This window comes from Helianthus annuus, chromosome 16 (genome assembly GCF_002127325.2).
Source record: "Helianthus annuus cultivar XRQ/B chromosome 16, HanXRQr2.0-SUNRISE, whole genome shotgun sequence".
NCBI classification, from domain to species: domain Eukaryota; kingdom Viridiplantae; phylum Streptophyta; class Magnoliopsida; order Asterales; family Asteraceae; genus Helianthus; species Helianthus annuus.
The window spans coordinates 134,059,071-134,077,349 of NC_035448.2; the positions used below are offsets into that span (position 1 = coordinate 134,059,071).

At 34.6% G+C, this 18,279-nt stretch overlaps 1 protein-coding gene across 2 annotated transcripts; it reads left to right on the top strand.

The window, feature by feature from the left end:
• The first annotated feature begins 828 nt into the window (after positions 1-828).
• Positions 829-16,600, top strand: LOC110915417 (protein DETOXIFICATION 40). Of its 2 annotated transcripts, none has more exons than XM_035985176.1 (6): positions 829-1,240; positions 12,771-13,459; positions 14,295-14,554; positions 14,700-14,818; positions 16,107-16,193; positions 16,334-16,600. In XM_035985176.1, the coding sequence occupies exons 1-6, from the start codon at positions 920-922 to the stop codon at positions 16,397-16,399; spliced, it is 1,542 nt and encodes a 513-aa protein (XP_035841069.1). In that variant the 5' UTR covers positions 829-919; the 3' UTR covers positions 16,400-16,600. The 2 variants fall into 2 exon arrangements, with proteins under 2 accessions (XP_035841069.1, XP_022015808.1); XM_022160116.2 differs by having other exon boundaries at positions 14,316-14,554.
• The last annotated feature ends 1,679 nt before the right edge of the window (positions 16,601-18,279 follow it).

Genomic DNA, 18,279 nt, shown 5'->3' on the forward strand with positions numbered 1-18,279 from the left:
TGAATATTAGTAAATTTATGTTATTTGACATATATTTAATTTTTTGAAAACTAATTTCTTTATAACTTAACATGTCCGAGTCCTCCCCGAGTACTCTCTGCCTTGGCCGGGTACTCTCAACTCCTCGGTCGGTCGACTAGAGGTGACTAGCGACTTTTGCAACCATGAACACAAAGCCTCCGAAAATAATGAGAGGAAGCAGGAATCGAATATGAGTCACTTGGAACAACAGGTCTATCCTTTACCACTTCACCACTAGGTCATTGGCCTTTTAATTTGTTCTACACATCTAACATGATACAATAGAAAACGTATAATGAGCCCATGGCATAATAACCTAGTGGCATCTCGGGGGTGTGATAAGGCTTAAGGTCCATGAGGTGATGGTTCTCACATGGGGGGTTTTTTCGATTTATTGGGTTTCCTCCTGAATAGGTGTATAGGCATTATTGCCTAGTAGAGATGGATATGATCGAGTGGTTCCATTGGTGGCACGATGATACTCTAATTGTCCGTCAGTTATTCAAATTTGTTGTTTAAAAAAAAAATAAACTTATAATGAAATAAATACTATTAATTGTTTCTCTCATGTCATCTCTTTCTTTAATTTATCACATATTCACATGTGATATTATTTCATTACACATATAATTAAGATACGGTTATATACATGCAATTGCTCATAAGTTACAATTAAAATAATAAGAACAATAAGTAAGTAATTAACTAAAAAACAAATACAACTACTACAAAATTTAGGGGATGTTTCTGCAGTTTTTGAAACTACACATCTTCATATGTAAAATTTATTTATATATAATTTAGCAATAGCAATATGTAATCTATCATATGAGACACTCAAACCTCAAAAGCATCATCTACTCACGGGTTCTATCTCCTAAGAGCCCAACTATAGCCAATGGCAATAGATCCAATCTCCACCCAAGATGGTGAGTTGACACAACCACTGGTGGTGCCACCCCCGGGTGAACCGGTGAGCTCGGACCTGGAGAAGGTACTATCTGACACGAGCTTAACATCGTTTGGGCGACTCAAGAAAGCTATCCCCATGGAACTGTATAGTTTGTTCCGCCTAGCGGCTCCAGTGATCATAGTGTACGTGTTGAACAACGTGACATCTATGTCGACCCAAATATTCTGCGGCCACCTCGGTAATCTTGAACTGGCCGCAGCGTCCCTCGGCAACAATGGTGTCCAACTCTTCGCCTTTGGTGTTATGGTAATGCTATATTGCTCAAAAGTTACATTTATATATTGTTTTGAATTGCTGTAGTAAAAAAATATTAGTATTTTATTTTTTATTCACATGCATAACATTTAGAATCTTTATTGTTATTTTGCCTGGAGTTTGGTCAGTATTAAATACGTACATCAACTTTATCTGGCTATAAATTTCAACAAAGGAGGTTAATTTGAAAACATAAAATAAAAACCATATTGTATATGAAGTGTTGAAAATACTTTATTAAAGAGTTGGTTTTAGCTTAAAAATATTAAGAATAGCTTTAGAAAATAATTTACGAAGGTATAATATAAAATGGTCAGGTCCTGAATCATGATATATATAGTTGTCTACATATATATTCCATGTATTAGCAAGCAGACAGATATGTCACTCGGGAAATTAAAACGAAACGACAAATTTCGATACCAAAAACTTAACCTTTTTTTTTTTTTTTTTTTTGTGAATATTGATCGTTTTGATAGTGATATGTTTTTGGTTTTATTATATTAAAATTATATATATTGTTGTTTGATGGATTAGTTGATGATTCTAGCTAAATATATTAAATTTTTCTGATTATATTTTCAGCATCAATAAATAGCAACATACTTAATATGTTTTAGAATCAAATACAAAGTCTCCTAAAAATGAAAAGTGGTAAAAAGGGTATCAAACGGACTCGACTGACCTCATTCAATCGGCATCGGGACAGTCTCATCGAACTCAACGATATGAAATTTTAGGTTTTCGCTTGTTAAGTTTGTAGATATTAGAATTTTTGTTTAGATCAATGTGTCTTTTTATTTATCATTGTTTTTTCTTCTATATTTGCGTCATTTTTTTTTTTTTTTTGCGACTCGTTATGTCTTTTTTCCTCGATATTGTGTTATATTTTTCGACATTGTGTTATATTTAATGTGACATTGTGTTATGTTTTGTGATCCATTGTGTCTTTATACATTTTATATTTTTAAGAGACTTTGTATGATAACTTTATTTATTCCTAATAGTATTATTATTAATTATCAATTTTTATTGCATTAAAACAAAACATGTGTATACACAACGCACACATTATCTCACTAACTTTATGTTGTGTTGTGTGTCAACTTTCAAAATAATTTATCTAACTTTATGTTGCCTTGTGTGTCACTAATGATTAAGTTTCAGATTATATTTCAAAATAATTTGACGATTTCTTAGGTTTCAGATTTGTGGTTATTTATACACATATTGTCCCCACCGATATAATGTTCAGTTGAAAACATTTTCGAAAATACCAATAAATAAGATACATAATCAGGGTGAACGGAGTGGGGCGGTAAACCCACTCGGTACTGGACCCCCATCCACCGCCAACATAGTTTACCGCTCAGATTTTCCCAAAATGGGGGCGAAATCGGTGAGTGCTCACCGAGTCGGTGAGAGGGAGGGAAGGGGAAGAGATATGGGTGTGTGGTGGGGTCCATTCCTTCTCAACTAATCACACATTTTTCTTTTTTTTAAATAGTTTACCTAAACCCCATTAGGTAAACTACCGCCAACATTTTTAAACATTAGATAAACAATTTAAATGAATTAACGTGACATTGTCTGACTGAGTGAATGATAAATTTATCTATTCCAAATAGGTAACTACTCCCTTCACTTTCAAACATATATGAAGCAGTCAAGCAGACACATAATTACAAACATACTTGCACAGTGACGTCACGTGAAGGTATACAAATACAAACAAAAAGTTAAAGTAATACAGTACTGGAGCGGATAAAGTATAATAGTTTTTAAAATATACTATAAGGACAAAGTTAATTGTTATTATGTAGTGCCACTCACACAGGGGCGGACCCAAGCCCAGCCCAAGGTCGGCGGGCGCACCTCCGGGGAAAAAAAAATTTAGTGCTAAATTCCGACGAAAATCTCGTCCGCACCCCTTGGAATTTTTCGTCCGCACCCCTTGGAATTTTTCGACCGCACCCTTGAAATTTTTCGTCCACACCCCTTAGGTAAAAAGTGTTATCAATTTATATATAAAATTTTTTTTAGTAAACTCTTATTTAAAAAACAGTACTACCTAAATTATATAACTTTTAATACCTAACTAACTAAACCCAAATACCCATACCTTTACCCACTTACAATTCCTAACTAGTTAGCCCACTAAGTCTTAGCCCATTAACCAAACCCAGCAATATTTCAAACTATAATAAAATAATTAAAGCCCAAACCTTTAGAAATTCTCTCCCACTCTCTCTTTCTATTGCGTCCCTGCACTGCCAACAAACAACATCACCCAGCGACAACAGTCCAGCAGCCGGCGACCACCGTAATCAGCCACCATACCACCGTTGTTTGACACCAAATCTTACCGGAATCCAAACACGGGTAAGTTTCTTTGTTATTTTGATGATGATTTTGGTTGATATTATAGGAGAAAAAAGGGTAATAAAATTGTTAAACAGGTTTAAAATTTTGTGTGTTTTGACGTTGTTTAGATGATTTTTAGAGTGATTATATCGTTTATATATTTTTAGGGTGATTACAACTTACGTTATGATTTCTAGTGCTTGAATAGTTGAAAATTAAAATTAAAATTAAAATTGAAACATTATGTTATGGAGCGATGAACTTATGTTATATAGAGAAAGAATTACTTAAGAAATTAGCTTTAAATGATGTTTTGAATAGATTTCAAAACATGAAAACCCGTAGGGCGTCGACGTTTTAATTATGTTTGCAACAAGGTTTGACATGTTTTTGATGATTATATAAATTTAGTTTGATGTTCGTTTGTTTTACGTGACCCGACCCGACCCGATACGAACCAGTTTTTTTACTTATATACCCAGGGGTCTAAAATTTTTAAAAATGTTCCACACCCCCATGAAAAAATTCCTGAGTCCGCCACTGCACTCACATGACGATCATAATTTTAAGTTACCACTTTATAAATTGTCTAATTAAGCCTAAAAAACAATTACCAAGATAGACTGGTAGGAAAAGCATACTATTAAAAGATGGTGCAGTATTAACGTTTATAAAAATAAGAATTTCTATTTTATTATATTTGTGTATACTATTTATATTAAATGAAGTCTTAAATACAAATTTAGTCAAACAATATAAACTTTTAAAGATTAGTCACTTAAGTTACAAAATGACAATATATAACAATTAAAGGTGATATGGTATTATATATTATAAATTAGCAAGTTCTTTTTTTTGTGTGTAGTACCATATGCTTGGGGAGTGTTTCAAAAAAAATAAATTTTCACTTTTAATTCAAATATTTTCATATTTTATATTTTAACCCTTGTAATTTTTTCACTTTTAACTCAAAGTTTTCAATCTTTTATAATTTAATACAATACTTTATTATTTACAACTTTGGTCCCCCATACTTTTTATCTTTCGCAAGTTTTTCGTTTTACGGTTCATTCTAAATTTTGCGAGTTAATATGTTGTAGCGTGCATGTGAGGTTCAACGTTTTTTGCTCTATTTTTTCATATTTGACAGACCCGTCGCAACGTGTCCATTTTTTCCCTTTTGATAAGTTCGCCGCAACGGACGGGTTCTAGATCGACTAAGTTATTATTTTCTATGTTTTACGTTTCTGGTTAATTTCTTCGAATTAACACACTGTAACGGGTGTGCGTGGTTCAACGATTTTAAGTCCGTTTTTCGTTCAGTGTAATTTTCCCATTTTATTTTTACGATGTTGAGAGTCGATGCCGTTGTGGCATGGGTGCTACTTGGCACGGTTTTACGAACGTTTTTAACCTATTAAATTTTTTACTAATATTTTGTTTCGGTTTACTCCTATACTTCCTTTACTTAAAAACTATTTTTTTACGTGCATATTTTATGTACGGGTAGGTATAAATATGATTTCTTCGACATTCCGACGTAAACTTTTTTTATAGACAAGTCAGGTCAAATACAATACGTTTTCGTTTAAAGACACCATTTTTACGTGCATATTTTTATGTATGTTTCGGTATAAATTCAAGTTGTTCTACGTTTCAACGTGAACTTTTTTTGGGAAATGATTCAAGTCAAATATAATATGTTTTCGTGTTTATTTTATGTATGTTTCGTAAAGTTTGTTTCGAATCGAGTGGAGTCAAATTATGGTTTCTTTTTCTCCCCTTTTTTCGAAAGCTCTAATTAATCCCTTTCGATTACATGTGCAGATTTTCCTTCATACCCATTACGTTTTCTATGTACGAGTTGGGTCACATATAATATGTTATGATTGTTCGATATGAATTTGATTTACTTTACATTTGATCCAATCACAATGCTTATACTGGTTACATTAAATTCAACTGGATACGTCGAATATGTGTTTTCATATGCTTAATGCATCATATAACGTTTGGACTAATCCATTCAATGTTTACGATGTACCCGCGCCGCAACGCGGGCGGGTCTTAATCCTAGTTTAAATAACATTACAAAACAAAATATAGTTTTTTTTTTTTCAAACAATAATTTTTTTTCTTTTCAAATTTCGTTTATTTCACTAAAAAAATTACCAAGTTACATCAAAACAGAAGGTAGACGGACAACAAGCTGCGTCGTCACCCCATTCTGAATTGTAAACCCTAATCTTTTAAAGACAAACCCCTGCCCTCTGGAGCTGAACAAATGTTGTGGATGACTCGTTGGACCGTGGTCAAGAAGTGGATAACTTCTGACGCTAGGGAGCCAAATGTATTAAAGGTAAAAGGGACAAAGATATGTTGCTTCTCTGCGCAAGTTTTAGCGTGCTTATCCACTTTCTTTGATTCTTCCTTTCTTGCTGCTTGTCCAGCTACAAACCCGTTTTCCCTTAAACCAACCAATGGGAAACCACCGTGAGGTCCACACAAGCATGTTTCCCCCAAGTCCAGCCAAAGACGAACAGATCTGCTGGTTGCAGAGTAGATCTCCATTCCATAGGGTCCGTGAGGAAATTCACAGGGGCCTCTTTTTTAGTAGAAATCACAGCTCTTCTCAGGATGTCTCACAAAATATCTCGCATCCAGTCATGCCGATATTTGAACTCCGGGAGCTCTTTCCCCATATTTATCCATACAAGCTTTACGGCATATCGGGTAGGTTTCATCTTCCGGGTACATAGGGATCATTATCCGGTATTTGAGAATGACTCTGTATTCTGCTGCAGACATGCATTGTCCCAACCTCTCAATCGGGATAACGGTCAAAAAATCCTGAGCATGGGCACCCTTCAGGCACTCAAACACCACCTACTAGCGGGATGACAAATCAAAAACTTCTCCCAGGCTTTGAGCAATTTTGCTAAACAGAGCATTTGCCAATTTCTTTTTTTTTTTTTTGTGGCTTCGAGGGGGCGGTGTCTTTATTAGAGAAACCATCTACATCAAACTCTGAGAGAGAGAGAGAGAGATTTAAGCGTTCGAGCGTCTGCTGGTAGTCTGGGTCAAGCCCGACGACCCCACTGTTTCGAAGAATATGATCCTGTAGTTCCCAAAACTGAGCTCTAATTATAACAATGTTTCCCAAAACAACTCCCACACGTTCCTTTGATTACGCAATCAAAGATTGTGTTTCTTTAACTATAACAATGGCTTTTTTGTACCAGACCCCTGTGTCGGTTAGACTAAGAAGTAGACCCGCCACAGGTTCGGTTCAGTATAACTGAAATGGTTTGGAATTTTTTTACTTCTTTTAAAGGTTTTTTTAGATGCTGAGACTTTAACCCAAATATTTCATATAGACAGAAGAACCTTTGTCAACTATTGCAGAATGTTCGTTGTAATTCTAGATATATCATGTATAAACCAAGGCTTATGATTAAATACAAGTTTTATCATACAAAATATACAATAACTAGAGCAATTTTCATTTGAACTATAGTAATTTTGTTGATATAGTTGTAGCGTTTTGAAGTATATTAATTATTATTACGCTACAACTAGAGTGATAATAATTGCTTCAATGACAGTTAGAGTATTGTAACGATATCGAGAAGATTAATACGGACCATAGTATCATCCTAGGTAAATCCTGCATCGGTCGTGGATAGGAGAGATTCTTGGTTCATGATATATGCACCGCCTCTTAAATCACCAACGCGTTTTGGGCTTAGTTGACTGTGGAACACATGAAAACTCCACACTTAAGCGTGCTCAGGTGGGTGTATTACTAGGATAGGTGATCTCTTGGGAAGTCTCCACCGGGGCGAAAAAAAAACAATTCCGTGAGTTCCTGGATAGGCAAATCATCAAGGGTAAAGCGAACATTATTGATGGTAAAAGAGGTCGGATGTTACAAATGGTATAAGAGCCACTCCTGTTCCGTTCGGGATTAGTGGGGCAAACCTCGTCGAGGACGATGAGTCCTTAACAGGGGTGATTGTAATGATACCGAGAAGATTAACATGGACCATAGTAACACCCTAGACAAATCCAACATCGGTCATGGACAAAAGAAAGATTCTTTATTCATAAGACATGCTCCGCCACTTAAATCATCAACATGCTTTAGGCTTAGTTGGCTCTAGAGCCCATGAAAACTTCACATTTAAGCATGCTCAGATAAGAGTAGTATTAGGATATGTGATCTCTTAGGAAGTCAACGGGGCAACCAAAACCAAATCTGCGAATTCATGGATGAGTAACCTATTGGAGGCAAAGCGGATAATATTGGTGATAAGAGAGATCGAATATTATATTATTACTATAGTTGTAGTGTTTTAAAGTAGAGTAATTATTATTAATTATTTGTATAATTAGTAGATTAATTATGTTTGTACTTGATTCGACCCAAAACTAAATGCACTTCAAATTTATTTCATCTTTTTTATCTATAAAAAGTGTCCTTTTAATTCTGTTTTTCTTCTTCCAAGAAACAATATATTATATACTATCTTAAATTACAAAGTCGGTGGTTTTCCACCGACCAACTACTTTTCATTAGGCTGCCAATGACATTTACGAAAGTGCCCTTAATGAAAAAAAAATACAATATTGCTATTCCGTCAATTTTAGTAACTTTTCAACTAAGGAACAAACATAGCAACACAGGTACATGCAAAGGTCCACCAGACAGCCCCTGCCGGAATGCGTTGCAACCGTTAGACCCACTACACCAATGCTAACACAATCCCTTATACGACTGGACCGTTGTGATAGCCTTAGCTACAATTTGCCCTTTGTTTCAGCTTTTTTTTTTCACCATCATGTTGCAAACAGTAAAAGAAAGAGGAACTCCGGCGGCGGTAAACCTAGGCCCCCTACGCGTCGATTTATTAAGAAAAAAAAAGTTAACTCGAAAAGAGGTGAGCAGATTCCATCCCGTAACCCTAGATTTGTCACTGCATGTGACCGGAACTGTCTTTGTCACCGGTCACCGGAATGCAACCAGATCTAATGATGGTTTGAAAGACTGACTTTGGACCTCCGCCATCATATGGTCAGTTCTTGCTGAGGCATCGGCGGTTCCGAAGGCCGCTGGGAATCGCCGGTGGTTTCAAAGAGACAGACGGGTAGAGATAGAGGGGTGGGGGAGAGGGAGTAAGAGCAAGAGTGACGGAGACGGTGATGTGGTGGTTGCGATTGGAGCCGGTGGAGGTCTTGGAGTAGAGATGGAGAGTAATAATTCTGGTGCTTAAGGTTGTATTGAGAGAAAGATTAAACACTGTGGTTGTGGTGTGGTTTTTATGGTAATGGTATTCAGATTACAAATCCACCAAAGATATGCTGGTTCATAGCACATGGTTTTAACAATAAATTATTAGTATTTGGAAAGAAAATAGCCTAGGTCTAAAATTGGTAGCATTGGTTTCTATATACGAACACAAAAAAGGTTCATGACACGTGAAGTAAAAATATGATGGTAATTATAATTATAAATATCCTACAAACATATATAGTATATATACAAATATAAATATTAAAATAATATAAGTATTAAAAAACTCTTCATATTATTATAATATATTAAAAACACTATTTATTAGATTGTATGAGATAAATTCAATTTACTTTACGTTATGATTCAATCGCAATACTTCTATATGTTACATTGAGTTCAATCGAATATGTCAAAACACGCGTTTTCTTATGATTAACGCATCACCTAATACTTGAACAAATCGTGTGTAACACAATGTGTTTTATACTCGGTGTTTTACTACACGTTCTTCCCGCCGTGCGCCGCCGCAACGCGCGGCTCGCAAATAACTAGTTTTACTTATTTTTAAAATATAACTAACAAAACAACACATTCATATTAGAATTTTAATTTAATTTACTATCTAAAATACGTAATATCTAAATAACTATCATAACTATTTATAAGAGCATCTATAATATGGTGCTTTTCAGTTTTCATCCTTCGTTCTAGGTTGGACTTCAACGAGTCTCCAAGTCAGTGGCAGATTCAGAATTTTTTTCACCGGGTTCCTTTTGCTAGATTTTCATTAATTCTCACTATTTTTTTTTTCTAAATCATATAAAATTTTCACTATTTTTTTCATTTTTTTCCAAACTGAGAAGGTTTCCAGGAACCCCCAAAACACCTCTGAATCCGCCACTGCTCCAAGTCTTGTTCGGCCACATTAAGGTACAAGTTTGATTTGTCTCAAGTTCGTTGGTCCGGACCTCCAAGAAACTTCTTTAGTGGGCCCAATTCGTTTTGTAGGATAAATCTTTAAAAAAATCAAATTCAAAACCAACGGACACGATAATATTCCTAATCAATTTAACTTTTATGTCATTTCTTTTAAGTTAGGGTTGGTTATGATACAAACCATATTTATTCTATAAATCGTGAGAACAGATTCTACTATTTAAAAAAAATTAAATTAGCATATACTAAAACAATACATACATAAAAATAGCACTTTTGATTTATATTAGCATATAAAAATTAATCAAGATAATTGATTCTAGCAAATATGTGAATGATATCAGCACTTTTTTTTTATGAAAAATTATATCAGCGCATTGAAAACAAAATGAATATCAAAATAAAGACTTAATTGCTTCTTAGCATAATTATAGGGAATTTAATATAATTGATATTATTTAGGTTATTGTTTTATCATTTCTATATAATTGGCTAAATGGCACATGACACTTTTTTTTTTTTTTGAACGGCCAACAAACTCAATCTCGAGCACTCTCGGGGCACCCACTGGACAAACGGAGTACTCCGAGAGTAACCCGAGTCCACCATCAATTCCGGGGAAACCCGGTAACCCACCCGCCCGTAAGCACGACGGTGAAATTACCGGTAAAACCCGTTTGGCTCAAGGATCCAACCCAAGTTTCCCTGGGTCTCCTATCATTGCCCACCATTGCCTCACTCTGCACCAAGTGGGAGTCGAACCTGAATCTCTCAAGAGAAATGCAAACCCTCCACCACTTAATCTAGAGATCATTGGCAGCACATGACACTTTTTAAATAACTCTTATAGTTTGTATACAAAATTTAGTTTGTATTTGATCATACTCCTTTAACTCATACAATTTCTCTCCGTTTTAACCAATTCCTTTTTTAACTTATAACCATTTCTCTCCATTTTAACCCTTTTGTGTCAAATCTCATACAATCTCTTTCCATTCTAAAAGGTCATCTTGAAACAATGGATGATACGTTGGTTTTCAAGATTTGTTAAACGATAACATAAATCAAACCTATCCAAATCAAAATAAATAAATCTTAATGTGTTTTTATTTATTTTAGATGTTTTTTAATTTTTTATGTATGTTTTTCTTTTAATTTTAGTGTTATGTTTTCTAATTACATGTTTAATTTTCCATTTCTTTAATTTTAATTTGAATGTATTTTATTATTTATTTATAAACAAAGATAAAATAAAAATAATGTAAAAGTAAGTGATATATATTTAAATAATTGTAAAAGTATTAGATGATTTGGAGAGTAAGGTAGAGTCTTACCTAAAAGTAAACTGAAGATATTATATTATATTATATTATGTTATATTTTATTTTATTTATTTATATTAATTTCTAACATACCAATAAATAAACAGTAATGTTTTTTTCTTTTTTTTTTTTTTGTCTTTTATTGGTTTTTTTCTTTATTCCTTTTTTATATAGTAACTTTATGGTCTTTTTAAATTTGTAATAAATTCTAACTTTTTATAATTTTGTCACAAAATTTAAACGGGATTATTGTTTATTAGTTTTTATTTTACGTTTGTTTTTTCTGGATTTGTTGTCGTTCGGTTCTTCGGTATTTTCTGGTCACATTTGCTCCATCAAGTTTTTATATCCGATGGATTTTCTAATATGTGTCGGTATAAATTCGATTTCATCTATTTATTACGTTTCGTGAGTCATTTGGACTCAGTGTTACAAATTTGTGTTTTTGTTTTACATTTTCCCGGTCTTGATCGTTGTTCGATTGCTACTTAGCATGATTTTACGCCTCCTAACCTCGCAACGCTAGTTACACGGTTTTACGCTCCCCGCCTTACAATGCAGGAGACTTAAGACTAGTTATATATTAAAGAATATCTTGTAACTACAGTAGAGAGAATATCCATATATTATTTATGTTAATTACAAGAATGCCATCAGACATTTTAAAAGGGATTTGTGTTGATTTTTTTATAGATAGGAATGGGGTCACTATCCACTCTATCTTCCTTTTTTTATTTTTATTAGAGTTAACTGTCATTTTCGTTTTTATGGTTTGTTCACTTTTGTCATTTCAGACTAATTTTCAAAAATGCACCAGTTTCCTTCCTGACATACTGGAAACGTATCACTTCAGTCCAAAAATTAAAACTCAATTAAGTCAGACATGTTAAATGAAGGGAATTATTGTCAATTCATAAAATAAGGTGAAAATAAAAGGTATATGAATTGACAGTAATAACTTTCATTTAACATGTCTGACTTAACTGTGTTTTAATTTTTGGACTGAAGTGGCACGTTTCCAGTATGTAGGGAGGAAACTGGTGCATTTTTTAATATTGACCTGAAATGACAAAAATGCACAAAACATAGAGACGAAAATGACAGTTAACTCTTTTTATTACTTTTTTACTTCTTTTATTTCTTTAGTTTCTTTTCGGTTAAAAAGGAACCTTAATATAAAAGGAAAAAAATAAAGGGAAATTCTAGAAAAGTGATATGAAAAATATCGGTTTTGTATAAAGCGGCGTATAAAATGAAACCCGTAAACTCGCACTCGCATTTTTTTTTATAATAATAATTGTTTTATTTCAAGTAAATAACAATAATAATTATTATTAAACTTTACGACAAAAGAAATAAGTATCTTTAATAAAACAATATCCTGCACTTTTGGATTTTTTATTTTCTTATGTTATCTAAAACTGATGCTTAAAAGAGTTCATTGTTAATTAAAACGAGTTGGTTTTTAATATATGTATATACGTATATACAATATAATTGCCTAAAATGGATCTTTATTGTTTGGTTCGTATATGAATTTTCCGCCACAACGCACGGTGTGAAAATCCTAGTTTATTAACAAACCGTGTTGCACTCTTTGTAGCTTGGGATGGGAAGTGCAGTGGAGACACTATGTGGGCAAGCATATGGAGCCCATCAATATGAAATGCTTGGTGTTTATCTCCAAAGATCAACCATCCTTTTAATGGCTACCGCCATCCCTCTTATGTTCCTCTACATTTTCTCAAAAACACTTTTGATTTTGATCGGCCAATCTCAAGAGATCGCGGTGGCTGCTTCTCTCTTCATCTACGGCCTCATCCCACAAATCTTCGCCTACGCGGCCAACTTCCCAATACAAAAGTTCCTTCAAGCTCAAAGCGTTGTGAACCCGAGCGCCTACATTGCTACCGTGATGCTAGTGGTCCATGTTGTGTTAACATGGCTCGCGTTGTACGTATGGGGATGGGGCTTATTGGGTGGCTCACTTGTGTTGAGTTTTTCATGGTGGGTAATTGTGGGAGCACAGTTTTTGTATATTGTGAAGAGTGACCGGTTTAAGGAGACATGGACCGGGTTCAGCATTCAGGCGTTTTCGGGGCTTTGGGATTTCTTTAAGTTATCGATTTCATCTGCTGTTATGTTGTGTTTGGAGGTGTGGTACTTTCAAGTATTGATCTTGATCACAGGTCTACTCAAGAATCCTGAAATAGCATTGGATTCAATGGCTGTGTGCTCTACGATACTTGGATGGGTTATGATGATTTCAATGGGGTTTAATGCTGCCGTGAGGTTTGTTTCCAGTAAACTACCCCTTAGTGACTGTTAAGATAAATTTATCAATGTTTGTATTTTGAGTTAATTACTGTTTTCGTCCCTGAGGCTTGTCAAAAATCACTATTTCAGTCCATTAGTTTAAAAATTGCGATTTCAGTCCCTGTGGTTTCACTTTCGTAACAATTTCAGTCCACCTCGTAACCATTTCAGTCTCTGTACTTACAGAATAAATGGATTGAAATGGTTACGAAAGTGAAACCACAAGTACTGAAATCGTAATTTTTAAGCTAATTGACTGAAATAGTGATTTTTGACAAACCACATGGACGAAAACAGTAATTAACTCTTGTATTTTTTTAAAAGTTATTTGGTTTCTAGGCAACAATTTGTTGAGGGGGCAAACTCAACGACATTAATTCCCTTTTTTTTCTTTTTACTTCTAACAACTTCTAATCTATAACTTTTCTTAAGGAAATGAATCTAAATATTCATTTTGTTACTTTTTTACATTTTGTTATCAATTTAGTTAAAATCAAGTTTTATTATATTTTAAAAGAACTCAGTTTCAATAATGTTTATATGAAATATTGAAAAAAAAATAATTTATTTATTTTGAATTAACTGTATAAGTTACTATAGAAATCAAATTATATGTTAAATGAGTTTGCCATTCAACAAGTGGACTTTGAGTCTGCTCCTTATAGATTGTCTAAAAACCGAACACTTTTAAATATTACCTATGAATGTTTATGATTTTTCTATATCACCTACAAAATATCAAATTCTAAATTTAAAGATGCATGGTTATTTTAGTTTTCTTTCTTTAACACTTTTCATGTTTAGTGACCAGAAAATTATATTTAACGTACAGTGTGAGAGTTAGTAACGAGCTAGGTGCTGGACATCCAAAATCAGCCGCATTTGCTGTAGCAGTTGTGACTCTCAGCTCGTTCGTGATTTGTTTGATATGTGTTGTTATTATTTTAGCTCTACGGCACGTCATAAGTTATGCTTTTACCGACGGTGAGACTGTCGCAAATGCAGTTTCAGAACTTACACCTCTGCTTGCAATTTCCATCCTCCTTAATGGCATCCAACCTGTCCTTTCAGGTTAGAACTATCAATCAATCTTCCAAAAGTTCAATAAATTAACAATACATATATATCTAACCAATGTTCCCACCATTAGTCAATAGACACATGCATATGCATATTTGTGATTGATAAATGAGTGACTTATTTTGTTACTGGATAGGCGTTGCTGTTGGATGTGGATGGCAAGCATTTGTTGCTTATGTGAACATTGGATGTTATTATGTGGTTGGGGTGCCACTTGGTTCTTTGTTGGCCTTCAAGTTTGACCTTGGTGCTAAGGTACAACAACTTTTGTATAACATTTATATTGGTAAATTACATTTTTCGTCTTTTATGTTTGTAGCGGGTTGCAATGAATGATCTTTAACTTCAATAATTACAGTCACAATCCTTTATTTGGAAAAGTCATTACACTTTACGTCATTTGGTCCTAACCAGGGTATAATTCTTAGTTAAATATGACATGTGCATTGAACATGATGAGGGTACTTTAGTCATTTTACGCATTAAATAAATATATTATAATAAAAATCATCGATCATTTATAACACCTATGACCTACCACCACCACAGCCATCTCTCTCGTCGGCTCCACCAGTCGGTGAGTTGCTTGCTTCGGCGAGCACTCCGACCACCACCGACATGGAATCGCAAAACTGAAGAAAGTTCACAACAAAAGCGTCAAAACATAGCTCAGATTTCATTGTGGAATACCAAAATTGAACAAGGATCACAAGTGTTTATGCGACAGAGGCCATGAATTTCCCCCCAACATCCACATGTCCTAAAACCCAAATCCTCCACATCACACAAATCAAATGTATACTAAGATCCACTACAAATCAAGAACAAATCTACAAAAATCAATCTCATAGAGCGTGTTTGAACACGAGCATATCTCCGGCAGGACCAGACACCGATCTATGACGTCACAAATCTCAGAATCTTCAAACGGTTAAATATCCCGCGGATGATGTAAGATCAACGATGGTGTGCGACACCAGATCTCTGGTGGTGCGCAACGATAGACCAACCTTCCGGCGTCGCTCGTTCTGTCGTCGCCACACTCATCTGAACCATACCATCATAATGGCGTGCGACGCTAGATCTCCGGTTGTAAACAGCGAGAAAGGAGCGGTGTATAATGAAGAACCTAATATCGGGCGGGGTTGTGCGATGAAGATGGTGGTTAATAATGGGGGTTGTTCTGAAGTTAGAGAGAGAGAGAAAGTGAGTTGAGAGAGAAATGATGATTACTATTTTAATTGTTTTAATTTCTTTTTATCTTATTTGTTAAATGTATTTTAAATGAATTAATAAAATTACCAACGTACCCTCATGTACTTTGCACATGGCTGGATTTAACTGAAAATTATAACTTGGTTAGGACCAAAGCACGTAGAGTGTAATGAGTTTTCCAAATAAAGGACTGTGACTGTAATTATTGAAGTTAAAGGTCATCTATTGTAACCCGCTACAAACATAAAGGACGAAAAAATGTAATAGACCTTTCCTTCATTTTTATGTTTTCATATTTTATTTATCTTTGTTCTTTATTGAAACATAGGGAATATGGTCGGGAATGATTGGGGGTGTGACAATGCAAACGCTTATTTTACTATGGGTTACTTTCCGAACCGATTGGAATGTCGAGGTAATTTTCAGAAACTTATGTTTGGTGTATACTTTCAATCTTTTTATCGATCGTCATTTAATATATGGTGATAAATACCGACTATTAACAAAGCATGGGATGTATAACCAAACTGACGTGCGTATATGTTAAAATTTCAGGTGGAGAAAGCAAGGAATCGAGTGAATAAATGGAAACACAAGAAAGATGAACATTTTATAAACTAGCTGAACTACATTGGATTGTGTTGGAAATTTTAGTGAAAATGAGTTTTCACTAAATATTTTAGACATCAATAATTATATTTATATATGTGTTGTATAAATAATAATGGAGCTAAGATGATTAGAATATCGATGCTCTAAGTTGAGTGATTGAAATGAGTATTTCTAAACTTTGGTGACTCTAGTATAAATTCATATTTGTCATATGTTAGTGCAGTATGTCTATTGACTTCGTCTTGTATCGAGTCATGTAATGTAATAGGATAGAACAATCAGTGCTCGGGGTGCTAGAAACTGATTTTTACATATTTGGTGGTGATTCCGCTTGAAATAGCCAAAGACCATTTCAAGCGAGATCAAGAAAGTTGATTCCGCTTGAAAGTGCCTTGGTCATTTCAAGCGAAATCACAACATCATAAATAGGAAGCTTGCCGTTTCATTTGAAGCGAAATTAGGTCTTGTGTTCGGTAACGAAGTGCTGCCGAATTGTCTCCAGGTGCTGTAATTCTATCAGATTAATACAAGAGACATTATAATTACATCGAGCGTGTGTTTCATTGATTCCGCCTTTGATTCGGATAAACAACTCTTCTGATCGACTCATTCGGGTCACACAACAATCCTACAAGTGGTATCAGAGCTCAGGAAGAAGAGTTTAGCTTGATATCATCAGTTTTCTGACTTCTACACCTTCTTTTTCAAATTGAACAAGATTTCACGGACAAAATGGACTAAATTTTTCACAGTACATGCGAAACAATGTTTTAACAAAGCCTTGAGAGTTTCAGTCTTAAAATCGGACTAAAAGTGACAAAAATGGGCCAAAAAGCTGATTCCGCTTGAACGAACATTCTAATTCCGCTTGAAATGTTCAGATGATTTCGCTTGAAAAGTACTATTCCCCTTGAGATTAGCGAGTGATTTCGCTTGAATCAGCTATTTCGCTTGAAAAATTTATCTGATTCCGCTTCAAAGTCTAATTCCGCTTGAAGATTTCGTTTGAATCAGTTATTCCGCTTGAAAGTCCTGATTTCGCTTGAAGTGCTGATTTCGCTTGAAGTGTTATCTAGTGATTCCGTTTGAAAGTTGCTATTCCGCTTGAACAAGTGATTTCGCTTCAAGAGTGATCCCGCTTGAAATCACTATTCCGTTTGAAAGTGAAATTTTGTGTCGAGATCATTTCACGTCAACCGAGTGTCAGTCTGTTTCAGATTATTTGATATTGTTTAAACTGATTGTGTTTGTTTGTTTGTCTTTGTCTCCAGGTTATTCGGGAATTTTAAACCATGGCTGAAGAATTCTACAATACGTTTTTCAATGCGTTCACATCCGAATCTTCCGAAACATCAACGGTCACACCAAAGTCAATTACAAAAGTGGTCAATGCAAACATTAATCACGACAACTTTTATGGAACTTATTCCAAACCACCCAAGCTGGATAATATTGAAGATTATACTTGGTGGAAAGAACGGTTTCTCAACTGGGCAAAAACATATGCACACGAGAGCTGGTTCTGTTTAGAGTTTGGATATGAGAGACCAAAAAATGACAAAGGAGAGGAAATTCCTATGAAGAAATTAGGCATTGAGGACAAAAAGGAATTCTCGTCTGAACAGAGAATGATTGCTTTGATCCAGTCGGCAATTAGAAATGACATTTTTGCATTGCTTAACCATGATGGGTCATCAAAATCTGTTTGGGAAGGTTTACGAGTTAAAGCTGAGGGGGGTAAACAGATTAAAAAGAACAAAATTGTTTTATTAAAGAACGAGTTTGATCTGTTTGATAGCATTAAAGGAGAGTCTGTGAGGCAAATGATAGAGAGATTCTGTCACCTAAAACTTGAACTCGAAAGGTTTGAGATTGTGAAAACAAGAGAG

Bases quoted from the DNA above. Each gene is read 5' to 3' on its own strand.
- LOC110915417 (XM_035985176.1), top strand. From the start codon at position 920: ATGGCAATAGATCCAATCTCCACCCAAGATGGTGAGTTGACACAACCA. The intron at 13,460-14,294 runs GTTTGTTTCCAG...TTTAGTGACCAG, and splicing joins GGGTTTAATGCTGCCGTGAG to AAAATTATATTTAACGTACA. The intron at 14,555-14,699 runs GTTAGAACTATC...GTTACTGGATAG, and splicing joins CATCCAACCTGTCCTTTCAG to GCGTTGCTGTTGGATGTGGA.